Source organism: Eleutherodactylus coqui, chromosome 1 (assembly GCF_035609145.1).
Source record: "Eleutherodactylus coqui strain aEleCoq1 chromosome 1, aEleCoq1.hap1, whole genome shotgun sequence".
Taxonomy (NCBI): domain Eukaryota; kingdom Metazoa; phylum Chordata; class Amphibia; order Anura; family Eleutherodactylidae; genus Eleutherodactylus; species Eleutherodactylus coqui.
The window spans coordinates 205,986,645-206,012,410 of NC_089837.1; the positions used below are offsets into that span (position 1 = coordinate 205,986,645).

General features: G+C 42.6%; 1 protein-coding gene across 9 annotated transcripts; it reads left to right on the forward strand.

Annotated features, from left to right (window-relative positions):
- Window positions 1–9,204: 9,204 nt before the first annotated feature.
- LOC136629720 (uncharacterized) lies at window positions 9,205–17,411 on the forward strand. 9 transcript variants are annotated; one of them, XM_066605445.1, is made up of 6 exons: window positions 9,205–9,372; window positions 9,910–9,981; window positions 10,066–10,242; window positions 10,370–10,678; window positions 13,211–15,161; window positions 15,315–17,411. In XM_066605445.1, the coding sequence occupies exons 3-6, from the start codon at window positions 10,173–10,175 to the stop codon at window positions 15,427–15,429; spliced, it is 2,445 nt and encodes an 814-aa protein (XP_066461542.1). In that variant the 5' UTR covers window positions 9,205–9,372; window positions 9,910–9,981; window positions 10,066–10,172; the 3' UTR covers window positions 15,430–17,411. The 9 variants fall into 9 exon arrangements, 8 of the variants coding, with proteins under 8 accessions (XP_066461542.1, XP_066461543.1, XP_066461541.1 ...); XM_066605446.1 differs by having other exon boundaries at window positions 9,913–9,981; XR_010792943.1 differs by lacking the exons at window positions 9,205–9,372; window positions 9,910–9,981; window positions 10,066–10,242 and having other exon boundaries at window positions 10,587–15,161; window positions 15,315–17,253; window positions 17,365–17,411.
- The last annotated feature ends 8,355 nt before the right edge of the window (window positions 17,412–25,766 follow it).

Consider the following 25,766-nt stretch of genomic DNA (forward strand, 5'->3'; position numbering starts at 1 on the left):
CAAAGGACGCGTTGTTATTGGGCATGTACGTCTATGTAGCTACATTATAGGACAGTAATTGCACCTACTGTTCATTGGAGATGGAAAGGTGTGGGCTATGAGGGGATATGGAGGAGGCCCACACTGTTAGCTTTTTGCTAACAGTTTTTTTGCTAGGTGCGCTTTAATCCATCTGCTCCTATTCTAAGAAACGTAGTCTCAAAGGACGCGTTGTTTTTGGGCATGTCCATCTATGTAGTTACATTATAGGACAGTAATCGCACCTACTGTTTATTGGAGATGGAAAGGTGTGGGCTATGAGGGGATATGGAGGAGGCCCACACTGTTAGCTTTTTGCTAACAGTTTTTTTGCTAGGTGCGCTTTAATCCATCTGCTCCTATTTTAAGAAACGCAGCCTCAGGGCTCAGTCACACGGTGGCATCGGCACCCGTACACCGGCGCCAATGCTCCCCTGTGACTGACAGTTAGAAGACAGCCGTACCTGAAGACGGACGTCTTTCTGCAGCGCTGATGAAAGAACACATGACCGGCAATGAAGCCGGTCACATGTTCTTTGTTCCGGCGCTGCAGAGAGATGTCCGTCTTCAGTTAAGGCCGTCTGCTACCTGCAGTAACACGGGCGCCAATCAGCCCGTGTGACTGAGCCCTCAAAGGACGCGTAGTTCTTGGGCATGTCCATCTATGTAGCTACATTATAAGGCAGTAATCGTACCTACTGTACATTGGAGATGGAAAGGTGTGGGCTATGAGGGGATATGGAGGAGGCCCACACTGTTAGCTTTTTGCTAACAGTTTTTTTGCTAGGTGCGCTTTAATCCTACTGCTCCTATTCTAAGAAACGCAGCCTCAAAGGACGCGTTGTTATTGGGCATGTACGTCTATGTAGTTACATTATAGGACAGTAATCGCACCTACTGTTTATTGGAGATGGAAAGGTGTGGGCTATGAGGGGATATGGAGGAGGCCCACACTGTTAGCTTTTTGCTAACAGTTTTTTTGCTAGGTGCGCTTTAATCCATCTGCTCCTATTTTAAGAAACGCAGCTTCAAAGGATGCGTTGTTATTGGGCATTTCCGTCTATGTAGCTACATTAAAGGACAGTAATCGCACCTACTTTTTATTGGAGATGGAAAGGTGTGGGCTATGAGGCGATATGGAGGAGGTCCACACTGTTAGCTTTTTGCTAATAGTTTTCTTGCTAGGTGCGCTTTAATCCATCTGCTCCTATTTTAAGAAACGCAGCCTCAAAGTATGCGTTGTTATTGGGCATGTCCGTCTATGTAGCTACATTATAGGACAGTAATCGCACCTACTGTTCATTGGAGATGGAAAGGTGTGGGCTATGAGGGGATATGGAGGAGGCCCACACTGTTAGCTTTTTGCTAACAGTTTTTTTGCTAGGTGCGCTTTAATCCATCTGCTCCTATTCTAAGAAACGTAGCCTCAAAGGACGCGTTGTTTTTGGGCATGTCCATCTATGTAGTTACATTATAGGACAGTAATCGCACCTACTGTTTATTGGAGATGGAAAGGTGTGGGCTATGAGGGGATATGGAGGAGGCCCACACTGTTAGCTTTTTGCTAACAGTTTTTTTGCTAGGTGCTCTTTAATCCATCTGCTCCTATTTTAAGAAACGCAGCCTCAAAGGATGCGTTGTTATTGGGCATGTCCGTCTATGTAGCTACATTATAGGACAGTAATCGCACCTACTGTTCATTGGAGATGGAAAGGTGTGGGCTATGAGGGGATATGGAGGAGGCCCACACTGTTAGCTTTTTGCTAACAGTTTTTTTTGCTAGGTGCGCTTTAATCCATCTGCTCTTATTCTAAGAAACGTAGCCTCAAAGGACGCGTTGTTTTTGGGCATGTCCATCTATGTAGTTACATTATAGGACAGTAATCGCACCTACTGTTTATTGGAGATGGAAAGGTGTGGGCTATGAGGGGATATGGAGGAGGCCCACACTGTTAGCTTTTTGCTAACAGTTTTTTGCTAGGTGCGCTTTAATCCATCTGCTCCTATTTTAAGAAACGCAGCCTCAGGGCTCAGTCACACGGTGGCATCGGCACCCGTACACCGGCGCCAATGCTCCCCTGTGACTGACAGTTAGAAGACAGCCGTACCTGAAGACGGACGTCTTTCTGCAGCGCTGATGAAAGAACACATGACCGGCAATGAAGCCTGTCACATGTTCTTTCCTCCGGCACTGCAGAGAGATGTCCGTCTTCAGTTAAGGCCGTCTGCTACCTGCAGTAACATGGGTGCCAATCAGCCCGTATGACTGAGCCCTCAAAGGACGCGTAGTTCTTGGGCATGTCCATCTATGTAGCTACATTATAGGGCAGTAATCGCACCTACTGTACATTGGAGATGGAAAGGTGTGGGCTATGAGGGGATATGGAGGAGGCCCACACTGTTAGCTTTTTGCTAACAGTTTTTTTGCTAGGTGCGCTTTAATCCTACTGCTCCTATTCTAAGAAACGCAGCCAGTAGTAAGAGTACACACCTTATGTCAAGCCGCCCACTTTTGGAAAGTGACAGGTGCCACGCCCCTTTCCCAGGACCTTTGACCCTCCAGCCCTTCGTCACAGCAGCTGTCCGCCTGTGACGTGTATCAGGGGCCCCCACCCGTATTCTAAGCCTGTGACGCATCACGAGACACACTTTAGAATACAGTGTGTGTCATGATAATCATGGGCTTTTTTATATGTATAGTTTTGTCTTGGTTGTTATTTACCAACCAGCTCGACTTATGAGTATAATGGGTTAATATATAGAATGCATTTCAAGCCGCTAACAGATTTTTTCAGCACCGCAACCCGTCAGCCTAGACATCTGTTATCTACCATGCAAATCATCCCCTATGAATGGGTTATTATATGTACCATTCATGTAATCCGCAACGAATGGGTTATTAAGTTTATAGGATGAGCTAATGTTAAGTGTAGCCTGCTAGGTTAACCTGCTGTTATATATCAATCATGTAAATAAAGAAGTTAATATATTGAAAGAAAAAACAGACTAATGTATAGTTTTATAAAAGCTTTATTGAGAGCGCCGAATATATAAACTTGCGCTGTAAGAAAGAAAAAAAAAATATAGAATATAGTTATTACATAAAGGAATGCATAAGAATGATTACATAGATGTGTATAACACTGTATAATGTTAAAAGAAATATAGTTACATTTTTACAATCTTTTACAAAGGTAGCCACGACATGGGGAGCACTGGTGTCAGTCGCTTTTTTGGCAATAGGCTCCCCTGGGTTATTCCGTGTGGAGATGGGGAGAAAGTCAGGATTTTGTTTTTGGGGGTACCAGTCGCAAAGCCGGGAGCCGAGCCTGTTTTCAAATCCTGGAGAATTTCTCTAGTACTGTGGCTGCCAATGACCGTAGAAGGCATATTAACTTCGGCCAACGCTCGCATAAAAATGTCCCAGCCCAGAGGGTGATTTTTCTTGGTAACGCTACGGCTCTGCGTAGCATGGCGGATCAAGTCCAAAATGTTTTGTTTGAGGGAAGTAACAGTTCAAAAGTCTCTCCGAGTTAAAGTTTTAGATCCATCATGGACTTTATTAAAAAATCCATCTTCAAAGAATCCACCAACTCGCGAGTACTGGCGTCTCCAGCGACATCGCTAGGTACATTAGCCTCCGCTATTGCATGCATAAAAATGTTCCATCCCAAAGGTATACTTCTTCTCACGAAGGTGTGACTCTGCGTCGTATGTCTGATCAACGCTGGGAAATTAGTTCCGTGAATTACGGTATTTTTATATACCAATTCGTGCTTATCGTTCCATGTGATAATATTCCGGTGATTGAGTAGAGCGGCCAGCAATCGCTCCGTGTTTTTCTTGCACGAGTGCGGAAGGTCCCAACGGCGAATGACATCAGCTATTTCAGCTTCATAACGCGAACGGTCGGCAGCATACACGGATGGAATAGCGTAGTCTGACTCCATATTAAAGTCTTTACCACCTCGGTTTAGCCACGAGCTGAGTCTTGGTATGATTCCTCTCGCTGAGTTCAATAGGTCGCTTTAGTGTAACACGCAACTTTGAACTAGATGGGGCATCCGTCAATGATTTCTGTATGCTGACTTCGAGAAGCTCACATTAGTGTGATCAGCTGACTATCACTTATGTCTAGGCCCACCGGATGTGGGTGTGTGACAATGAACGGGATGTGGCTTGAATTAGTTACGCCTTTTTTACAATCAGTAGCTAATTAGTTCCAACTCGGGAAGTGTGTCAGTATAGTGATGAAAGATGATGTCTATTATTACACACTAAGAATCAAAGATTACGCTGTTAACAGTTAACACAGGTGTCTATCTCTCTATTTTATTATACTCCATGTAATTAACGATTATATAAAGATGCACAGATCATATTGAAAACACACGGTATCCGACATCTGTAATGACGGTCACAAAACTTATCTTTTATAAATTGGTTTACAAAATTATCATTTTTTTTAAAATCTGGCGTAAAGAAACGTAAAACACTCTCATAAGATAACCCACGGGCTATGTAATATAATACAAACACACAGTAATGCCCACAAAATACACTGTCGGTATCCTGAATTTGGTTATCCTGATATATGTACCTAGAGCAGTTTCTTTTTAAAAACTCTATAAAAGCCTCGGGAAAAATGGGACTATCCGGTGCTAGGCCATAACTATCAAAAAAGACCGCTCTCTCCGAGTCATATAGTACAATTAACACCCAGTGTCGTCCTCGCTGAGTTGAATCATCAGTATTAATTATATAAGCCGATGGTCTTTTATCCACAGCGAATTGGGGTAGGAAGTCACTCGGGTATACGCCAGCAAAAATTTGCGAAGTATAACGATCGGATTTAAGGAGATTCGTGAGTTGAAGTGTGTTCATAATTTAATTGTAATCGTACAGAACTTCTCTTCTGTGATTTATTTCCAGAATAGCGGGACTTGACGCGTAGACAAGCATGTTAACCGTGTGAGGGGTAGGGACTGAGAAGCGTACTTCCGCACGCAGGTTCCCGGTTTTAACGAGCGAGAAGTGCGTCCCGGGCTCCATGTCCGGTGACAGATCGAATGCAAAAAATGTGTATCCGCTAACGAACTCATTTCTGTCAATCGAAATCGAGTTGTCTGCTCGCTGCTTTCCAGAGATATGCACGAGAGCCATATATTCCCTAATAGCTAATTCGGCCTCAAAATCAGGCTGAAAAGGCCTGGCCGGAATCTGTTGACCATCCAGATACAAGGCCGCGTGGTTTACGGAATAATGGTGAAAACAGAGAGGATTTTTTTGGAAGCTACCGCTAAAGGCTTCATTGTCCACAAAGGCTAATATCACAGTTTTAGGTATTTGACCCAGGAACAAATTTTCATGGGTTGCTATACGGCTTCCGATTGCTATGCTGAAGACTTTGAGATTCGTCCTATCCAAAGTATATTTAGCGGTGGTTGCTAGTAGCTACTGGCTGTGGCCTATGCGGACGGCTGGGGATACTTGTACTCTCTTGATGAAAATTGAAGCATGAAGGATTTGAACTTTAAATCCATCAGGGTCTGCTGCCATCAAGCAGAACGAGTCTTTATTCCTTGTCAGTTTTATCTTTAAATCCAGACCGTTCAAGATAAGTTTCGGTTGGTTAAATATATCACCATAAATAGGCCCCAGAAGCTCCACAGTTTTAGAGCGATGTGTTGCTGCAGCTCTTTTAGCGAAGCCTACATTTAGACCGTCGAGTGTCCTTTCATGGTGGTGACCCGCCGAATCCTTGTAAAACAGGCCTGCTGTAAATTGGGATGCGAGCGTTTGACCACTATAATTTAAAATTGTCTCGATGAACGCTCTATAGCTATAAAGATTATCGGATTGTGAGATTAGTCGATCCCCCAATGTGATGTCCACTTGGTTAAAAAGTGTGGCTATTGGGTAATTAATAAAGCCCACACGTGCACCATCGGCGATGGGTGTGTTATCTTGTTTAACTATACGACAGGTTAAGTGCAGGAGGGTGTTATTTAAGTCGTAGTAATATTCGCCGCTACCCGATATGAAGAATTCCAACGGCGTGTTGTCAGTGAGGGCCGCGATAGGCAGGACTTCAACAAATAAAGATTTTTCAATACTTGTCTGCGTTGGCGGTATGGTGAAAATATCCAACTCAGATTTAGTGCACTCTACAGATCCGTCGTGTATGAACGCCATGTTAGAGAATTAAAAGATGTCGTCTGCTGCGCGTCTAGCGGGTTTCTGACGGCGTCGTCTTTTGCGTGAAGGAGTCTTATCCATGAGGAGCGGGTGAAATCGTGCAACGATTCGCCTTTTTCTTTTACGGGGGTTTTTTACAACAGAAACAAGTCCGGAGCCTTGCTGTTCTTGACGCGACTGATTGAGTCTGTCCAAAACAGCCGAGGAAACAGAAGTGACTGCATCTGTAGCGATATTTTTGACAGCCGTCTTTACATGAGGCTTTACTAATTCTAGACCTTTTCTGAAAAGAGGCAAGGCCCTCCGGAAGAGTGACCTGAAGACACCGCCAATTCCAGCGCCATTCATATACTCGTCTCCGTGAAATCCGTCTATTTTTCCATTTCCACTCTGTGCCAAATAATGTTTCACGTAGAGCGTAGGATCACCGTACACCCGCTGAGACAACATGTTTTAATGCTGCGAACCGTTACGCGGTCTAAAGTGTAATCGCACTATACTTTTCCCGTACTTGAATTTAACAGGCGTGTTCTGGTCTGATAAAATCGAGATTGTAATCGTGTCAAAATGTTGTTTACACACCGACACGTAATCAGGGCGATTGTAGTGAATTGTGACAATGTCGCTGTTTTTACCGGTGATTTCGACCGTTCGTAGTAATTGGACGTAATTATTTCCTACAATCTGGTGATCAATTATATCACTATAGATATACAATGTATAAAATCCACCTTTTATGTCCGCAAAATGCCGCTTCTTGTCCGCGATATCCCCAGGTAAAGCAGGGTTATATTCAGGCAGGCCTAGCAGAACGGACAACTTATGACCCGGAGCAAAGTGTAGCGTTGGAGAGTCGGTAACTGTAACAATTCTTTTTACTTCATCATAGCGTAGCTTGAAGAGCTCGTTTGTTAGCCTTAAACCCTCAATTCTGTCATTTATCGTGCGCGTCAAATCTGTTAACGAGGCGTAAAAACCCGATTTGATAAAATACTCATTGTAAGTACTTCCATTTTTAGCCACGAAAAAGTTTCCCTCAGTTGGCGCAATCGTGTCCCATGTGTGCGGGTACTGAATTTCAGTTAGCGCCACATCGTAAGCGCCCGAGAGGTGAATCGGCTTCGCTAGTTTCGTAGTGTAATTAGAAATTGAGTTTTCGGGGTAGATTCTGGACGACGCATTACTAGGAAGAGTTATATAAAAAGAGCCCGACTCCATGCTCTATGCGGGTGACAGTTGATTTTCAGCGACCCAGCTGTTAAATTTTGTAGGGTACCCGAGCCACTTCACAAAATAATGCACCGTTCCGCGGATGCGCCTCTTCTTTAATATTTTCTCGATCCTATAGACACGGTTCTCGTCAGCGGGTACCTGCTGTATTTCCTCTTTATAAAACGACCCCTCTATAGCTTCGCCGTTCAGATCGATTAATTTATATAGCGGTTTTTGAAATCGCGTATTAATAGACTCTATGACGAAAATTTCATCAGTGTAAGTTTGCTCATAGCCTTTCGTAAATGTTCCTTTATGTTGAGAAATCCTCACATGATCGCCTATTTGTAAAGAAGTCTTTTCATGCTTTGAGTTCAGAATATCGCTGTAGATATTTCGCCAAATTGTTAAGGAGTTCTTTTTAGTGACATCCACAGGTCGACATCGGATAATACGGTGGTAAGTTCGGTTATAACTGTATACCAGGGCTGGTAAAATATCGATATAGCGAAATGTGTTATGATGGGTGAGATAACGCCACATTCGTGATTTTAAAGTGCGGTTAAAACGTTCAACCACCGCAGCCTTTACGTTGTTGCTTGTAAAGTAATGGTGTATGTTGTATCTTTTACAAAGGCGCTTCATGTGTTGATTCATGAATTCTTTCCCGCGATCGGTGCGTATTTTTCGAGGTACGCGATCGCTATTCTCAAATATCAGCTCGAAGGCTCTGGCGACGCTTGATCCCGATTTAGATGATAATCCGACGCACCAAGCATATTTTGATAAAACATCTATAACCGTTAAAATGTATCTTATGCCGTCATTTTCTTTAGAGTATTGCATTAAACACACGAGGTCAGATTCCCAGAGCGAATCTATATCAGCAGCGATTATTTTGTTTCTAGCAAATTTCTTTCTGATCGGCTTGTGAAGGGTATAACAATTAATCTTTTGCAGCCATTCTGTAATTTTGCGTTGGTTTATCCCCTTAAGTGCCTTATGCAATTTTTGAATTCCGGCATAAGAACCGGCGCTGGATGGTGTAAAATATTGGCGCTGTAACCGACGTGCATCCCCTGAAGCGACCATAGTGGTAATTATGCATCAAGAGTGGGGATGCAGCGGTTTAATTAGCTCCTAACTTTTTATAAATCTAGTCCGCTTTGATTCTACCATTCGTAGATTTTAAATCAACTGATTACAGCACGTAGAAACCTGGACACTTTAATCACTTTCTGCTTTTTTTATTTTTAAATAAAGTATCTCGTATATTTAACTTAGCATAGCATTTACAAAGTTTCATTGTGTTGACGAATGAAGGATTTAGGATATTAGATATATGGCTAATTTACCGTGACACCAGCTGAAGTATGACACATTATGACCGGCTGTCTCATACATCCTGATACTTATAGGATCAATAAAATCAAGAGGCTATGTCACAGAACTAATTATTTACCCTGTGAAAAAAGAGGCTATTGAGAGATTAAATCCGTTAGACATATGGCTAATTTACCGTGACACTAGCTAAGTAAGTTTAAGCCTTCTGCCAGCTGAACGGTCTAACGTAACACTAACTGAAGTTTGACACATTATGACCGATTGTCTCATACATCCTGATACTTATAGGATCAATAAAACCAAGAGGCTGTGTCTCAGAAGTGATTATTTACCCTGTGAAAAAAAAAAAAAAGAAAAGTGCCTATTGAGACGTGTGGGACAAGGGGGGTATTTGTAAACAACTAGAAACACCTGTTGAGGAATTTGTCTGGACTTGCCCGCCGGGCTGCTGAGAGCCGCGCATATAACTGTCCTTAACTCAGTTAAGGCAGCTCACGAGCCAGTCAGCCCCGTCTTCTTTACAGAGCCAGAAAACATCTGTGTCCATCTACTGAACTCGGGTTCATCGCCTCCAGCCCTTCACAAAGCATTGCAATAAAGGTAATACATTGTTTTTATCTTTTTATTTTGCATTAGTGTATAAGGATAAACATTGTTTTTATTACCGTATTATATTAACGTATTAGCATAATTATTAATATTCACGTATTTGATATACGTACGGTTAATAAAATGCATGCATAAATTAGTGCATTACAATAGATCTATGTTTAATTAGTATAGGTGATTATATATATATATTTTTTAATACAGCCTGACTTTAATTATGCATATAGCGTAATATTGAAAACATTGTTTTATTATCGTATTATATTGACGTATTAACGTAATTATTAATATTCATGTATTTGATATACGTACGTTTAATAACTGCATACATAAATTAGTGCATTACAATAGATCTATGTTTAATTAGTATAGTTGATTACATATATTTTGAATACATACTGTCTTTAATTATGTATATAGCGTAATATTAGTCTTACTGTGTGCGCATTTTACTAATATGTATATAATTTTACCCTTTTTTTTTTTTTTTTTTTTGTTTTTTTTTTTTTTATCATTTGCTGTATAAAGTAGAGAACTGGGATGACATCAGCGAAACTTTTGACCCAGCGCTATTCGATTGTTTCTCACAGTCTGCCAACGGTAGGATTTATCACACCGTATGCGTTGTTTTGTTTACGCAATTGTTGTTATGTGTTATGCTAAATAAACGTTGTCTCAATACAGATGCTACAGATGTAAATGAATCCGTAAATCACGAAAGACCAGCGCAGTCGCTGGGACACGCCAATCACCCATGGAGTCCACTAAGACAGCAAAACGGATGCGTGAGAATGGTGGTGCTATCACCTATATCGGTTGCGCATGGGAGCCAGTCGGGGGACTCCGGTCAAAGCGTCATCGGTAAGATGCTTGCAACAATTTGAGCGAATGTTCAATTATAGTACGGATGTTACATGCGTAAATCCCGCGTAATTCATCAACAGCGTTACACATTTTTTTATTGTGTTTTTTCTTTTCTTCCTTCCAGAGAATACTTGTGTCATCGCTGGGGAAAACACAACATTAGAGATGGCAAACCTGACGCTAAACCCTGTGGAAAATGCGAGTGTATCAGCGGATGCATCTAGCCCTGTGTTACAGACACACAGCGAATCCGTGAGATACCCGATGCCGCTAGAACCACACATAACCATCAACCGCGTCGCCACACCAACTGCTGTCAAACATCGCCGCAACTTATTGAAGCGTGAGAGATACTGTGTGAGAAAAACACCGCTATCCCCTGTTTTGGAAGAGCCCGAAAAGCCTGGGGACAGCAACACTGGTTCCGCTAATGGTAAGCCGCATGCCGTAATGTCAAATGATATTCGGGTTTGTCATAATGCAACACAAACTGATACACAACACCAACTAGACAGTGCTAGTATTAGCGCAGTAACATGTGTTGATACTCAGCAGTCGCTAGTTACCTCACCACACACCACTTCATCTCACAGAAAGAGAAAATCATCTGATGAGTATCAAGTTTCAAAAAGATCGCCAACACTGAGAAACCTTAACGATCCTGTTTACCGTCACTTTGTGACGCGACAGATACAGATGAAAAATACGATACAGATTCTATGTGACGGCGTTATCGCTAAGGCATCAGAATGTAGCGCTAAGGCATCAGAATGGGCCGCTAAAGCATCAGAATGTCTCACTATAGTTTCCCAAGTGAGGACGAGGCAATCAGAACTAGAGCACGCACCTGTAGAGCCCCTTAGTAACGATGAACTTTTAAAACTAGTTGTAAAGTTGCGAAAGATTTCCAACGCGCTCGCTATTACGGAGCCCCACCAGCCCCCCACCTTATGACTATCTATGGTCGGAGGAGGTCTGAAGAAACAGTGTTCTAACAGAGGTTGTGTTTGGCGTAGAGCAAAGTCTGTTAAAAAAGCCATAAAAATGTTGTATATGGCCGCAAGAAGGGAATCCGCCAGAAGACGCAGAAAGAGACAAACCAGAGTTTCCCCACAAAACCCTGACGCACCCCCAGATAGATCTGATTCAGCTCCACATACCGCACAGATTCCAGACATGCCCAATCCATCTGTAAATAATGAACCCTCACCGCTGATCCCCCCGCAGGAACAAGAGCGTATACCGTTTGATCGTGTTGAGCAACCTGCTGACGCTTCTGTGTTTTTACAGCATTTATTCCATATACGGCGTGAAGTTGGTCACTTCAATGCCGTGGAGCACATTGATCATTTCAGCTTTGCAAATCTGCATAGGATACAATCTTTTATTGGTGCGATTAATGCTGTTCACGGTGTCGTTCAGTCTTTGCTCGACAGAATCAGACGAGATATACAACCCGGTGATTTTATACAGCTGAGGATCGATGGCGGTCGATGGTTGGATCCTATTTATTCCCTAAAACAGGCTCGGGATGATTTTAACGCTGAGAGTTTCTTAAATGCTGTGGCCAATGCATTACAGAGTAATGCGGAGTGTTTAGCTGGTGAATTTCTGACTCTCAGAGTGCTAATAGTGCGGAATAGGCGCGGCGGTGGAAGACATCGCAGACGGTTAAAATCAATACTTTACACACAGATCATCAAGCAGAAAAAACGCTGGCTGTTTGATTTTAACAATTACGACTCTAACCTCTGCTTAGCCGCCAGCCTATTCGCACTGTTAGAGAAGGGGTCTCCCGATGATAGTGTTTTATTGGCGCGTGCTAGAGAATTACATCGCGAATTGGACATTCCCGACAATCAGTTAGTGAGTTTTAGCGATATCGAGGCATTCGAGAAACACCTGGGGATAACCATAAGGGTTTTATACCACAATCGCGGTGATTGGCGTTATTTTCACACCGGCAAAACATCTGGTGGGAATGTTGTATACATTCTTCACCATGATGATCATTATTACGGGATTACGAATATAAAAGCCTTTATCGGTGCAAATTACTTTTGTGATCATTGTAGTTCTGTTTTCCACCACAAAAATAATCACTCGTGTCAGTATTTTTGCAAGGCTTGTCAATCAGAATCGTGTGTCGAGACCGCAGAATCGATATACCGTTGTTCCAGTTGTCGCGTGTTTTGTCGCTCATCCGATTGTTTAGACCGACACAGGGTCCTTGCTGCGGCGAATAAAGCGTTTTGCAAGACTAAAATCTTTTGTGATAGTTGTTACCGCTATGTGGTTAAAGGCTCTGAGCCTCACGAATGCAAGGGGCTCCGCTGTAACATCTGTAAAGCCAACGTGGTGAAATTTGACAAACATGAGTGTTACATGCAGCCTTACCAAGGGGGACCAGATGAAGATGCGTCGACGTATATTATCTACGACTTTGAGTGCCAACAGGATACAGGTAAACACATTCCAAATTTTATTTTTGCCACCCCGCTGCACGGGTCAGTGTCTTGGGAGTTTAAGGGCGATTTTTGTACTCGCGATTTTGTTAATTTTTTTCTCAGCGGCGCTTTTGAAGATTGCACATTTATTGCCCACAATGCCGGGCGATATGATTCGTATTTCATAGTCAAACAATTGATAATTGAGAAGATTCAAATAGATATGATCACTCAAGGCGGCCGCCTTCTGTGTGTGACGGTACCGTCGATGAACTTGCGGTTCATAGACTCGCTTAACTTCATTCCCATGAAGCTTAGCAAGCTGCCTCAGGCTATGGGTTTTTCAGGGGGCAAGGGACATTTCCCTCACTTTTTCAATACTAAAGAAAACCAGAATTATGTCGGCCCCATACCTGATGCTAAATATTACGGCCCAGAGTATATGATGCCTGATGACCGAAAAGAGTTCATGGAGTGGTATGAATCGCAAAAGGATTGTACTTTTGATTTTAATGCAGAGTTGAAGGCCTATTGTAAGCAGGATGTTGAAGTATTGCGGAAATCCTGTGAGCGTTATAGAGACCGGATAATGGACATGGCCAAGAAAAAGGTTAGAAGGTATTGTACAGAAAAAAGGAAAAACGTTACTGTGACTTATTGCGTTGACCCGTTCCAACACATCACTCTCGCGTCTGTCTGTATGGCTATATACAGGTTTAAGTTCTTACCTAAAGACACTATAGCTGTTGTGCCCTCTGATAATTATCATAAGGCCAAAAAAAGGTACTCAACGCCAGCTATTCAGTGGTTGATGTACGTGTCTCACAGTGAAAACATAGTCATACAGCACGCGCTGAGAGGCGGCGAAAAAAAGGTCGGCAACTATTATTTAGACGGTTACGCGTATGTTGACGGGCGCCATATCGCTTTCGAGTTTAATGGCTGTTTTTTTCACGGCTGTGGCGTCTGTTTTAGCGCAAACGCGCAAAATAACGTCACAAAAACGACATACAGCCAACTATACCAGGCATCTTTAGCTAAAATGCGCTATTTACAACAGCAGGGGTACACTTTACGCGTCTTATGGGAGCATGAATGGCGTGAAATGATTGAGACCAATTCAGACCTTCAGGCTTTTCTTCTTAAAATGCAGTTCCCAGTACCGCTAGAGCCGCGTGACGCTCTTTACGGCGGTCGAACTAACGCGATAAAGCTATATCACAGGCTGGCCGATGGCGAGACGATAAATTATTATGATTTCACTAGTCTATATCCTTTCATCAACAAAACAAAGACGTACCCTATAGGTCACCCGACGATTATTTATGAAGATTTTACTTACATCAAAAATTACTTTGGTATCGCAAAAGTTAAAGTGTACCCGCCTCGCGATTTATTTTTCCCGGTGCTACCGGTGAAAATGAATCATAAGTTGATGTTTCCGCTGTGTTACACTTGCGCTTTAAATTCACTGAGCGATCCCTGTAGTCATACTGATGAAGAGAGGTCTATCGTTGGCACTTGGTGTACGATAGAACTCGAGATGGCTGTAGAGAAAGGTTACAGGATAGCACACACCTACGAAATCTGGCACTTTCCAGAAACATCGGATAATCTATTCGCGTCTTACATCGAGTTGCATCTTAGGGATAAGCAGGAGGCTTCAGGCTTCCCGAGTTGGTGCACGGACGATGATAAGAAAAATGCGTATATTGACTCCTTTCTTCAAAAAGAAGGTGTTCAATTGCGTAAGGAGGAAATAGGCGTAAACCCTGCTAAACGCCAAATCTCCAAGCTTTTCTTAAACTCCTTGTGGGGAAAGTTTGCGCAGAAATCAAACCTTCCGTGTACCAACATCGTGACTGACCCTGATAAACTCTTTGAGTATGTGTTTCTACCACAGTACGAAATTTCAGGTCTAAATTTCATTGATGACGAAACAGCCAATGTCACGTGGAAATACGCCAAAGAGCATCACACGGTCAACAAAAACACAAACATCTTTATAGCTTGTTTTACAACAGCCTACGCACGCCTAGAGCTCTACTCTCTTCTGGATAGACTGCAGGAACGATGCCTTTATCATGACACAGACTCTGTCATGTTTGTACACCGTGAAGGCGATTGGAACCCGCCGTTAGGCGACTATCTGGGGGAATTGACCAGCGAGATCCCCGATGATACACACATAACAGAGTTTGTATCTGCTGGTCCCAAAACCTACGGGTACAAGTTGAACACTGGTAAAACAGTGTTAAAAGTTAAAGGTATAACTTTAAATACGTCAGCCACTCAGGTCGTAAATTTTGACAGTCTGAAAGATCTGGTTCTGGATTATCAACGTAACAGCGACCCTGAAACACAAAAGACCATCACCGTAGAGCAGCCAGGCTTTGTGAGAGATAAAAAGTATTGGGATATCGAAACAAGGCCGCTACAAAAAACACAGAGGTGTGTTTATACAAAGAGGTATCTACTAGATGATTTTACCACTCTCCCTTACGGTTATTAGATCATAAAGTAAGCAAATACACCCAGACATGCAAACCCGTAATATTGTTTGATTTTGTGGCGTGTTGGCGTAATTATATGTCGGAGATAACTGCTTCTTCTCCTAACTAGGATCTGTAAGGAATACGTACTACCGGATCAGCTCAGCATTAACGCCACGCAATCCGCAAGATCGTGTGAGGAGACGACTATTAGACGAATTCACACTATAACATCACAGTGTTAACGGTTGTATGATGGACACACGATTGCAACACCCCTTCTCTTGTATTTTAGCCGGTCCGTCTAACTCTGGGAAAAGTTACTTTGTTAAGCAATTGTTACTTAACTCTGCAACGCATATATCTCATATCCCCACTAACATTGTGTTTTTTCATTCGTGTTGGCAACCGCTTTATGATGAACTTTCCGCCTCTTTTTCCAACATTAGATTTATAGAAGGACTACCTCAGACTTTTATAGATGATGACTTATTCCCGCCTGATAAGGTAAATTTGACCGTTGTTGATGATCTCATGGAGAGTGCCAACGAGAACAATGAAATAGAGAAAGCGTTTACCAAGTATGTACACCACAGAAATCTGAGCATTTTGTACCTTGTACAGAACATATTTTGTCAAGGTAAAAAGAGCCGCACTATCAGCCTTAACAGTAATTATATTGTACTGTTTAAAAATCGGCGTGACCGGCTTCAAATTGTCACGCTGGCTAGACAGATTATCCGGGTCAGACGCGCTTCTTCTTAGAAGCTTTTGAGGATGCCACGAGTGCTCCTTACGGATATCTGCTAGTTGACTTAAGAGCCAACACACCCGAGGAGCACCGTTTGAGAACGGGTTTGTTTCCTCCTGCTTTACCAGCTGTGTACATCCCCAAGAAAAATGCTTCTAAAAAGTGAGTTTGTCTTTTTCGCGACTTATTTTATTCTGAGCGCATTGGTCCGACAGGATGTCTGAGAGAATTCGTCGTAATTGGGCTCTCTTAAAAAGCCTAGTGAAAGCGAAACCGGCCGTAAGAAAATCTATTTTACGCGACGCGAGCAGCGATCTGATTACAGCCATAGCTGAGATCGCATTAAATATTTTAAAAGGTCGGATACCTCTGAAACCGCGTCAGAAAAAGATACTAAAAAAATGGCGAAGTGCTATAAGGCGCCTGGGTGATAAAACACTGGCCATTAAGAAAAAGAAGCGTATAGTGAATCAGGCCGGCGGTTTTATAGGATCGCTCTTGGGTTTTGCAATCCCAATAATTACGAGTCTGCTTGCCAATCGATAATGGACCATGCAGAGAAAATGTACTTGGTCCCTAAACACGAACTTAACAAGATAAGACAATCCGCTACAACGACTCCGAGCATACGACAGACGACTATACATCGCCTTGATGATGAAATTAGCTCGATTTTACAACGTAGTGACATTCCTGATGATGTGAAAATTAAAAAATACACAGATGTTTTACAAAGATACTTGGTACACGCTAAACAGGACTCAAAAGAGCTAACAACTTTAAACCTCGTAACCTCGGGTGGCGCTGATCATCAGCAAGTGTCAAATACATCTCCTGATAATAGAAATACTATTCATGAAATTGTGAGCCATGTCAATCCACGGTTCAAAAAAAATGCTGAGCTTTTGCTAAACAGACTGTCGCAGAATGCTGATATTACATCGTGGAATTTGCGCGACGAGTTTGTTTATAAAGGTGATCCGGTTACTGGGTCAAACATTTTGGACTTGATCCGCCATGCTACGCAGAGCCGTAGCGCTACCAAGAAAAATCACCCTCTGGGCTGGGACATTTTTATGCGAGCGTTGGCCGAAGTTAATATGCCTTCTACGGTCATTGGCAGCCACAGTACTAGAGAAATTCTCCAGGATTTGAAAACAGGCTCGGCTCCCGGCTTTGCGACTGGTACCCCCAAAAACAAAATCCTGACTTTCTCCCCATCTCCACACGGAATAACCCAGGGGAGCCTATTGCCAAAAAAGCGACTGACACCAGTGCTCCCCATGTCGTGGCTACCTTTGTAAAAGATTGTAAAAATGTAACTATATTTCTTTTAACATTATACAGTGTTATACACATCTATGTAATCATTCTTATGCATTCCTTTATGTAATAACTATATTCTATATTTTTTTTTTCTTTCTTACAGCGCAAGTTTATATATTCGGCGCTCTCAATAAAGCTTTTATAAAACTATACATTAGTCTGTTTTTTCTTTCAATATATTAACTTCTTTATTTACATGATTGATATATAACAGCAGGTTAACCTAGCAGGCTACACTTAACATTAGCTCATCCTATAAACTTAATAACCCATTCGTTGCGGATTACATGAATGGTACATATAATAACCCATTCATAGGGGATGATTTGCATGGTAGATAACAGATGTCTAGGCTGACGGGTTGCGGTGCTGAAAAAATCTGTTAGCGGCTTGAAATGCATTCTATATATTAACCCATTATACTCATAAGTCGAGCTGGTTGGTAAATAACAACCAAGACAAAACTATACATATAAAAAAGCCCATGATTATCATGACACACACTGTATTCTAAAGTGTGTCTCGTGATGCGTCACAGGCTTAGAATACGGGTGGGGGCCCCTGATACACGTCACAGGCGGACAGCTGCTGTGACGAAGGGCTGGAGGGTCAAAGGTCCTGGGAAAGGGGCGTGGCACCTGTCACTTTCCAAAAGTGGGCGGCTTGACATAAGGTGTGTACTCTTACTACTGCAGCCTCAAAGGACGCGTTGTTATTGGGCATGTACGTCTATGTAGCTACATTATAGAACAGTAATCGCACCTACTGTTCATTGGAGATGGAAAGGTGTGGGCTATGAGGGGATATGGAGGAGGCCCACACTGTTAGCTTTTTGCTAACAGTTTTTTTGCTAGGTGCGCTTTAATCCATCTGCTCCTATTTTAAGAAACGCAGCCTCAAAGGATGCGTTGTTATTGGGCATTTCCGTCTATGTAGCTACATTAAAGGACAGTAATCGCACCTACTGTTCATTGGAGATGGAAAGGTGTGGGCTATGAGGGGATATGGAGGAGGCCCACACTGTTAGCTTTTTGCTAACAGTTTTTTTGCTAGGTGCGCTTTAATCCATCTGCTCCTATTCTAAGAAACGTAGCCTCAAAGGACGCGTTGTTTTTGGGCATGTCCATCTATGTAGTTACATTATAGGACAGTAATCGCACCTACTGTTTATTGGAGATGGAAAGGTGTGGGCTATGAGGGGATATGGAGGAGGCCCACACTGTTAGCTTTTTGCTAACAGTTTTTTTGCTAGGTGCGCTTTAATCCATCTGCTCCTATTCTAAGAAACGCAGCCTCAAAGGACGCGTTGTTATTGGGCATGTCCGTCTATGTAGCTACATTATAGGACAGTAATCGCACCTACTGTTCATTGGAGATGGAAAGGTGTGGGCTATGAGGGGATATGGAGGAGGCCCACACTGTTAGCTTTTTGCTAACAGTTTTTTTGCTAGGTGCGCTTTAATCCATCTGCTCCTATTTTAAGAAACGCAGCCTCAAAGGATGCGTTGTTATTGGGCATGTCCGTCTATGTAGCTACATTAAAGGACAGTAATCGCACCTACTGTTCATTGGAGATGGAAAGGTGTGGGCTATGAGGGGATATGGAGGAGGCCCACACTGTTAGCTTTTTGCTAACAGTTTTTTTGCTAGGTGCGCTTTAATCCATCTGCTCCTATTTTAAGAAACGCAGCCTCAAAGGATGTATTGTTATTGGGCATGTCCGTCTATGTAGCTACATTAAAGGACAGTAATCGCACCTACTGTTTATTGGAGACTAGCGTACCCGTCGCGCGTTGCTGCGAAGACAGACATACATACATACATTCGTTTTTATATATCTAGATGACGGCAGCAGCGACCACTGAGGTTTTGTAGGCCGCTGCTTCCCCCTTGCAGGCTGAATAAAATAGCCGTTGTGTGGAACATCCAATTTATCCGGCTGCTGTGGCTTCTTGGGAAGACAGCCTAGTACATGTTTGCCCACTTCCAACTCCAATGGAGACTGACTGTAAATGGCTGGCGTGCTCTAGTATTTATGGTTTCAAGCTGTACGTGTCATTGCATACTGTCTATCTATCTATCTATCTATCTATCTATCTATCTATCTATCTATCTATCAGGGTTATTGCATACAGTCTATCTATCTATGACATCAGGAAATGAGAGAATTAGATTCCGTACGTAAAATTTGAACGCTAATTCTTTGGCGCTTTGAATTGAATAATCGAGTTGGGACCCATTAACTTTTCCTATTTATGACATAATCAATGCTCGTGCCAAATTTCACGTTTCTATGACACCGGAAAGTGAGAAAATTACATTCCGTACGTAAAGTTTGGACGCCAATTTTTTTGCGCATAGAATTGAATAATGGAGTTGGGACCCATTAGCTTTTCCTATTTATGACATAATCAATGCACGTGCCAAATTTTAAGTTTCTATGACATTGGGAAGCGAGAAAATTAGATTCCGTACGTAAAATTTGGACGCTAATTCTTTTGCGCATAGAATTCAATAATGGAGTTGGGACCCATTAGCGTTTCCTATTTATGACATAATCAATGCTCGTGCCAAATTTCACGTTTCTATTACATTGGGAAGCGAGAGAATTCGATTCCGTACGTAAAATTTGGACGCTAATTCTTTGGCGCATAGAATTGAATAGTCGAGTTGGGACCCATTAGCTTTTCGTATTTGTGACATATTCAATGCCCGTGCCAAATTTCAAGTTTCTATGTGAGAAAATTACATTCCGTACGCAAAATTTGGACGCTAATTCTTTTCCGCATAGAATTGAATAATCGAGTTGGGACCCATTAACTTTTCCTATTTATGACATAATCAATGCTCGTGCCAAATTTCACGTTTCTATGACACCGGAAAGTGAGAAAATTACATTCCGTACATAAAATTTGGACGCCAATTTTTTTGCGCATAGAATTGAATAATGGAGTTGGGACCCATTAGCTTTTCCTATTTATGACATAATCAATGCACGTGCCACATTTTAAGTTTCTATGACATTGAGAAGCGAGAAAATTAGATTCCGTACGTAAAATTTGGACGCTAATTTTTTTGCGCATACAATTGAATAATGGAGTTGTGACCCATTAGCGTTTCCTATTTATGACATAATCAATGCTCGTGCTAAATTTCAAGTTTCTATTACATTAGGAAGCGAGAGAATTCGATTCCGTACGTAAAATTTGGACGCTAATTCTTTGGCGCATAGAATTGAATAATCAAGTTGGGACCGATTAGCGTTTCCTATTTATGACATAATCAATGCTCATGACAAATTTCACGTTTCTATGACATTGGGAAGCGAGAAAATTAGATTCCGTACGTAAAATTTGGACGCTAATTCTTTGGCGCTTACAATTGAATAATCGAGTTGGGACCCATTAGCTTTTCCTATTTATTGGGATGAGACATAAGGCCTTGCCCATAAGCATTCCCCAACCTCCAAGAACTGAACCTACCTACCTCAATGAGATTTTGTAGGCCGCTGCTTCCCCCTTGCGGGCTGAATAAAATAGCCGTTGGGTGGAACATACAATTTATCCGGCTGCTGTGGCTTCTTAGGAAGATATCCTAGTACTTGTTTACCCACTTCCAACTCCAATGGTAATTGGCTGGCGTGCTCTAGTGGTTCCAAGCTGTACGTGTCATAATAGAGCCTTAATGACATCACAATGCAGCTTTATAGAACATGTTGGGGCATGTTCAAGGGCGTCCGATGTTGATGACATCAGTGATGACATCACAATAGCAGGTGGCTTACTTATTCGATCTACGTGGGGGGGGGGCGTAACTTTCGACGACGCTCGCGCGCCATTTATCGTAGGATATTTGTACTATGCCTATAATCTTCCCAGGAGTGTACTTAACAACTTCCCAAAGTTTCATGGCGATCGGATGAATGGTGTAGTAGCGCATAAAGGACAAACAGACACGCACGCAGACACGCACGCACGCAGACAGACATACATTCAATTTTATATATATAGATGGAAAGGTGTGGGCTATGAGGCGATATGGAGGAGGCCCACACTGTTAGCTTTTTGCTAACAGTTTTTTTGCTAGGTGCGCTTTAATCCATCTGCTCCTAGTCTAGGAAACGCAGCCTGAAAGGACGCGTAATTATTGGGCATGCCCGTCTATGTAGCTACATTATAAAGCAGAAATCGCACCTACTGTTCATTGGAGATGGAAAGGTGTGGGCTATGAGGGGATATGGAGGAGGCCCACACTGTTAGCTTTTTGCTAACAGTTTTTTTTGCTAGGTGCGCTTTAATCCATCTGCTCCTATTCTAAGAAACGTAGCCTCAAAGGACGCGTTGTTTTTGGGCATGTCCATCTATGTAGTTACATTATAGGACAGTAATCGCACCTACTGTTTATTGGAGATGGAAAGGTGTGGGCTATGAGGGGATATGGAGGACGCCCACACTGTTAGCTTTTTGCTAACAGTTTTTTTGCTAGGTGCGCTTTAATCCATCTGCTCCTATTTTAAGAAACGCAGCCTCAGGGCTCAGTCACACGGTGGCATCGGCACCCGTACACCGGCGCCAATGCTCCCCTGTGACTGACAGTTAGAGGACAGCCGTACCTGAAGACGGACGTCTTTCTGCAGCGCTGATGAAAGAACACAAGACCGGCAATGAAGCCGGTCACATGTTCTTTCCTCCGGTGCTGCAGAGAGATGTCCGTCTTCAGTTAAGGCCGTCTGCTACCTGCAGTAACACGGGCGCCAATCAGCCCGTATGACTGAGCCCTCAAAGGACGCGTAGTTCTTGGGCATGTCCATCTATGTAGCTACATTATAGGGCAGTAATCGCACCTACTGTACATTGGAGATGGAAAGGTGTGGGCTATGAGGGGATATGGAGGAGGCCCACACTGTTAGCTTTTTGCTAACAGTTTTTTTGCTAGGTGCGCTTTAATCCTACGGCTCCTATTCTAAGAAACGCAGCCTCAAAGGACGCGTTGTTATTGGGCATGTCCATCTATGTAGCTACATTATGGGACAGTAATCGCACCTACTGTTTATTGGAGATGGAAAGGTGTGGGCTATGAGGGGATATGGAGGAGGCCCACACTGTTAGCTTTTTGCTAACAGTTTTTTTGCTAGGTGCGCTTTAATCCATCTGCTCCTATTCTAAGAAACGCAGCCTCAAAGGACGCGTTGTTATTGGGCATGTCCGTCTATGTAGCTACATTATAGGACAGTAATCGCACCTACTGTTCATTGGAGATGGAAAGGTGTGGGCTATGAGGGGATATGGAGGAGGCCCACACTGTTAGCTTTTTGCTAACAGTTTTTTTGCTAGGTGCGCTTTAATCCATCTGCTCCTATTTTAAGAAACGCAGCCTCAAAGGATGCGTTGTTATTGGGCATGTCCGTCTATGTAGCTACATTAAAGGACAGTAATCGCACCTACTTTTTATTGGAGATGGAAAGGTGTGGGCTATGAGGGGATATGGAGGAGGCCCACACTGTTAGCTTTTTGCTAACAGTTTTTTTGCTAGGTGCGCTTTAATCCATCTGCTCCTATTTTAAGAAACGCAGCCTCAGGGCTCAGTCACACGGTGGCATCGGCACCCGTACACCGGCGCCAATGCTCCCCTGTGACTGACAGTTAGAAGACAGCCGTACCTGAAGACGGACGTCTTTCTGCAGCGCTGATGAAAGAACACATGACCGGCAATGAAGCCGGTCACATGTTCTTTGCTCCGGCGCTGCAGAGAGATGTCCGTCTTCAGTTAAGGCCGTCTGCTACCTGCAGTAACACGGGCGCCAATCAGCCCGTGTGACTGAGCCCTCAAAGGACGCGTAGTTCTTGGGCATGTCCATCTATGTAGCTACATTATAAGGCAGTAATCGCACCTACTGTACATTGGAGATGGAAAGGTGTGGGCTATGAGGGGATATGGAGGAGGCCCACACTGTTAGCTTTTTGCTAACAGTTTTTTTGCTAGGTGCGCTTTAATCCATCTGCTCCTATTCTAAGAAACGTAGCCTCAAAGGACGCGTTGTTTTTGGGCATGTCCATCTATGTAGTTACATTATAGGACAGTAATCGCACCTACTGTTTATTGGAGATGGAAAGGTGTGGGCTATGAGGGGATATGGAGGAGGCCCACACTGTTAGCTTTTTGCTAACAGTTTTTTTGCTAGGTGCGCTTTAATCCATCTGCTCCTATTCTAAGAAACGCAGCCTCAAAGGACGCGTTGTTATTGGGCATGTCCGTCTATGTAGCTACATTATAGGACAGTAATCGCACCTACTGTTCATTGGAGATGGAAAGGTGTGGGCTATGAGGGGATATGGAGGAGGCCCACACTGTTAGCTTTTTGCTAACAGTTTTTTTGCTAGGTGCGCTTTAATCCATCTGCTCCTATTTTAAGAAACGCAGCCTCAAAGGATGCGTTGTTATTGGGCATGTCCGTCTATGTAGCTACATTAAAGGACAGTAATCGCACCTACTGTTCATTGGAGATGGAAAGGTGTGGGCTATGAGGGGATATGGAGGAGGCCCACACTGTTAGCTTTTTGCTAACAGTTTTTTTGCTAGGTGCGCTTTAATCCATCTGCTCCTATTTTAAGAAACGCAGCCTCAAAGGATGTATTGTTATTGGGCATGTCCGTCTATGTAGCTACATTAAAGGACAGTAATCGCACCTACTGTTTATTGGAGACTAGCGTACCCGTCGCGCGTTGCTGCGAAGACAGACATACATACATACATTCGTTTTTATATATCTAGATGACGGCAGCAGCGACCACTGAGGTTTTGTAGGCCGCTGCTTCCCCCTTGCAGGCTGAATAAAATAGCCGTTGTGTGGAACATCCAATTTATCCGGCTGCTGTGGCTTCTTGGGAAGACAGCCTAGTACATGTTTGCCCACTTCCAACTCCAATGGAGACTGACTGTAAATGGCTGGCGTGCTCTAGTATTTATGGTTTCAAGCTGTACGTGTCATTGCATACTGTCTATCTATCTATCTATCTATCTATCTATCTATCTATCAGGGTTATTGCATACAGTCTATCTATCTATGACATCAGGAAATGAGAGAATTAGATTCCGTACGTAAAATTTGAACGCTAATTCTTTGGCGCTTTGAATTGAATAATCGAGTTGGGACCCATTAACTTTTCCTATTTATGACATAATCAATGCTCGTGCCAAATTTCACGTTTCTATGACACCGGAAAGTGAGAAAATTACATTCCGTACGTAAAGTTTGGACGCCAATTTTTTTGCGCATAGAATTGAATAATGGAGTTGGGACCCATTAGCTTTTCCTATTTATGACATAATCAATGCACGTGCCAAATTTTAAGTTTCTATGACATTGGGAAGCGAGAAAATTAGATTCCGTACGTAAAATTTGGACGCTAATTCTTTTGCGCATAGAATTCAATAATGGAGTTGGGACCCATTAGCGTTTCCTATTTATGACATAATCAATGCTCGTGCCAAATTTCACGTTTCTATTACATTGGGAAGCGAGAGAATTCGATTCCGTACGTAAAATTTGGACGCTAATTCTTTGGCGCATAGAATTGAATAGTCGAGTTGGGACCCATTAGCTTTTCGTATTTGTGACATATTCAATGCCCGTGCCAAATTTCAAGTTTCTATGTGAGAAAATTACATTCCGTACGCAAAATTTGGACGCTAATTCTTTTCCGCATAGAATTGAATAATCGAGTTGGGACCCATTAACTTTTCCTATTTATGACATAATCAATGCTCGTGCCAAATTTCACGTTTCTATGACACCGGAAAGTGAGAAAATTACATTCCGTACATAAAATTTGGACGCCAATTTTTTTGCGCATAGAATTGAATAATGGAGTTGGGACCCATTAGCTTTTCCTATTTATGACATAATCAATGCACGTGCCACATTTTAAGTTTCTATGACATTGAGAAGCGAGAAAATTAGATTCCGTACGTAAAATTTGGACGCTAATTTTTTTGCGCATACAATTGAATAATGGAGTTGTGACCCATTAGCGTTTCCTATTTATGACATAATCAATGCTCGTGCTAAATTTCACGTTTCTATTACATTAGGAAGCGAGAGAATTCGATTCCGTACGTAAAATTTGGACGCTAATTCTTTGGCGCATAGAATTGAATAATCAAGTTGGGACCGATTAGCGTTTCCTATTTATGACATAATCAATGCTCATGACAAATTTCACGTTTCTATGACATTGGGAAGCGAGAAAATTAGATTCCGTACATAAAATTTGGACGCTAATTCTTTGGCGCTTACAATTGAATAATCGAGTTGGGACCCATTAGCTTTTCCTATTTATTGGGATGAGACATAAGGCCTTGCCCATAAGCATTCCCCAACCTCCAAGAACTGAACCTACCTACCTCAATGAGATTTTGTAGGCCGCTGCTTCCCCCTTGCGGGCTGAATAAAATAGCCGTTGGGTGGAACATACAATTTATCCGGCTGCTGTGGCTTCTTAGGAA

Excerpts from the sequence above, each read along its gene's own strand:
- LOC136629720 (XM_066605441.1), top strand. The coding sequence starts at position 11,206 with ATGGTCGGAGGAGGTCTGAAGAAACAGTGTTCTAACAGAGGTTGTGTT. Across the intron at positions 15,162-15,314 it reads AGGTGTGTTTATACAAAGAG|GATCTGTAAGGAATACGTAC; the intron begins GTATCTACTAGA and ends TCTCCTAACTAG.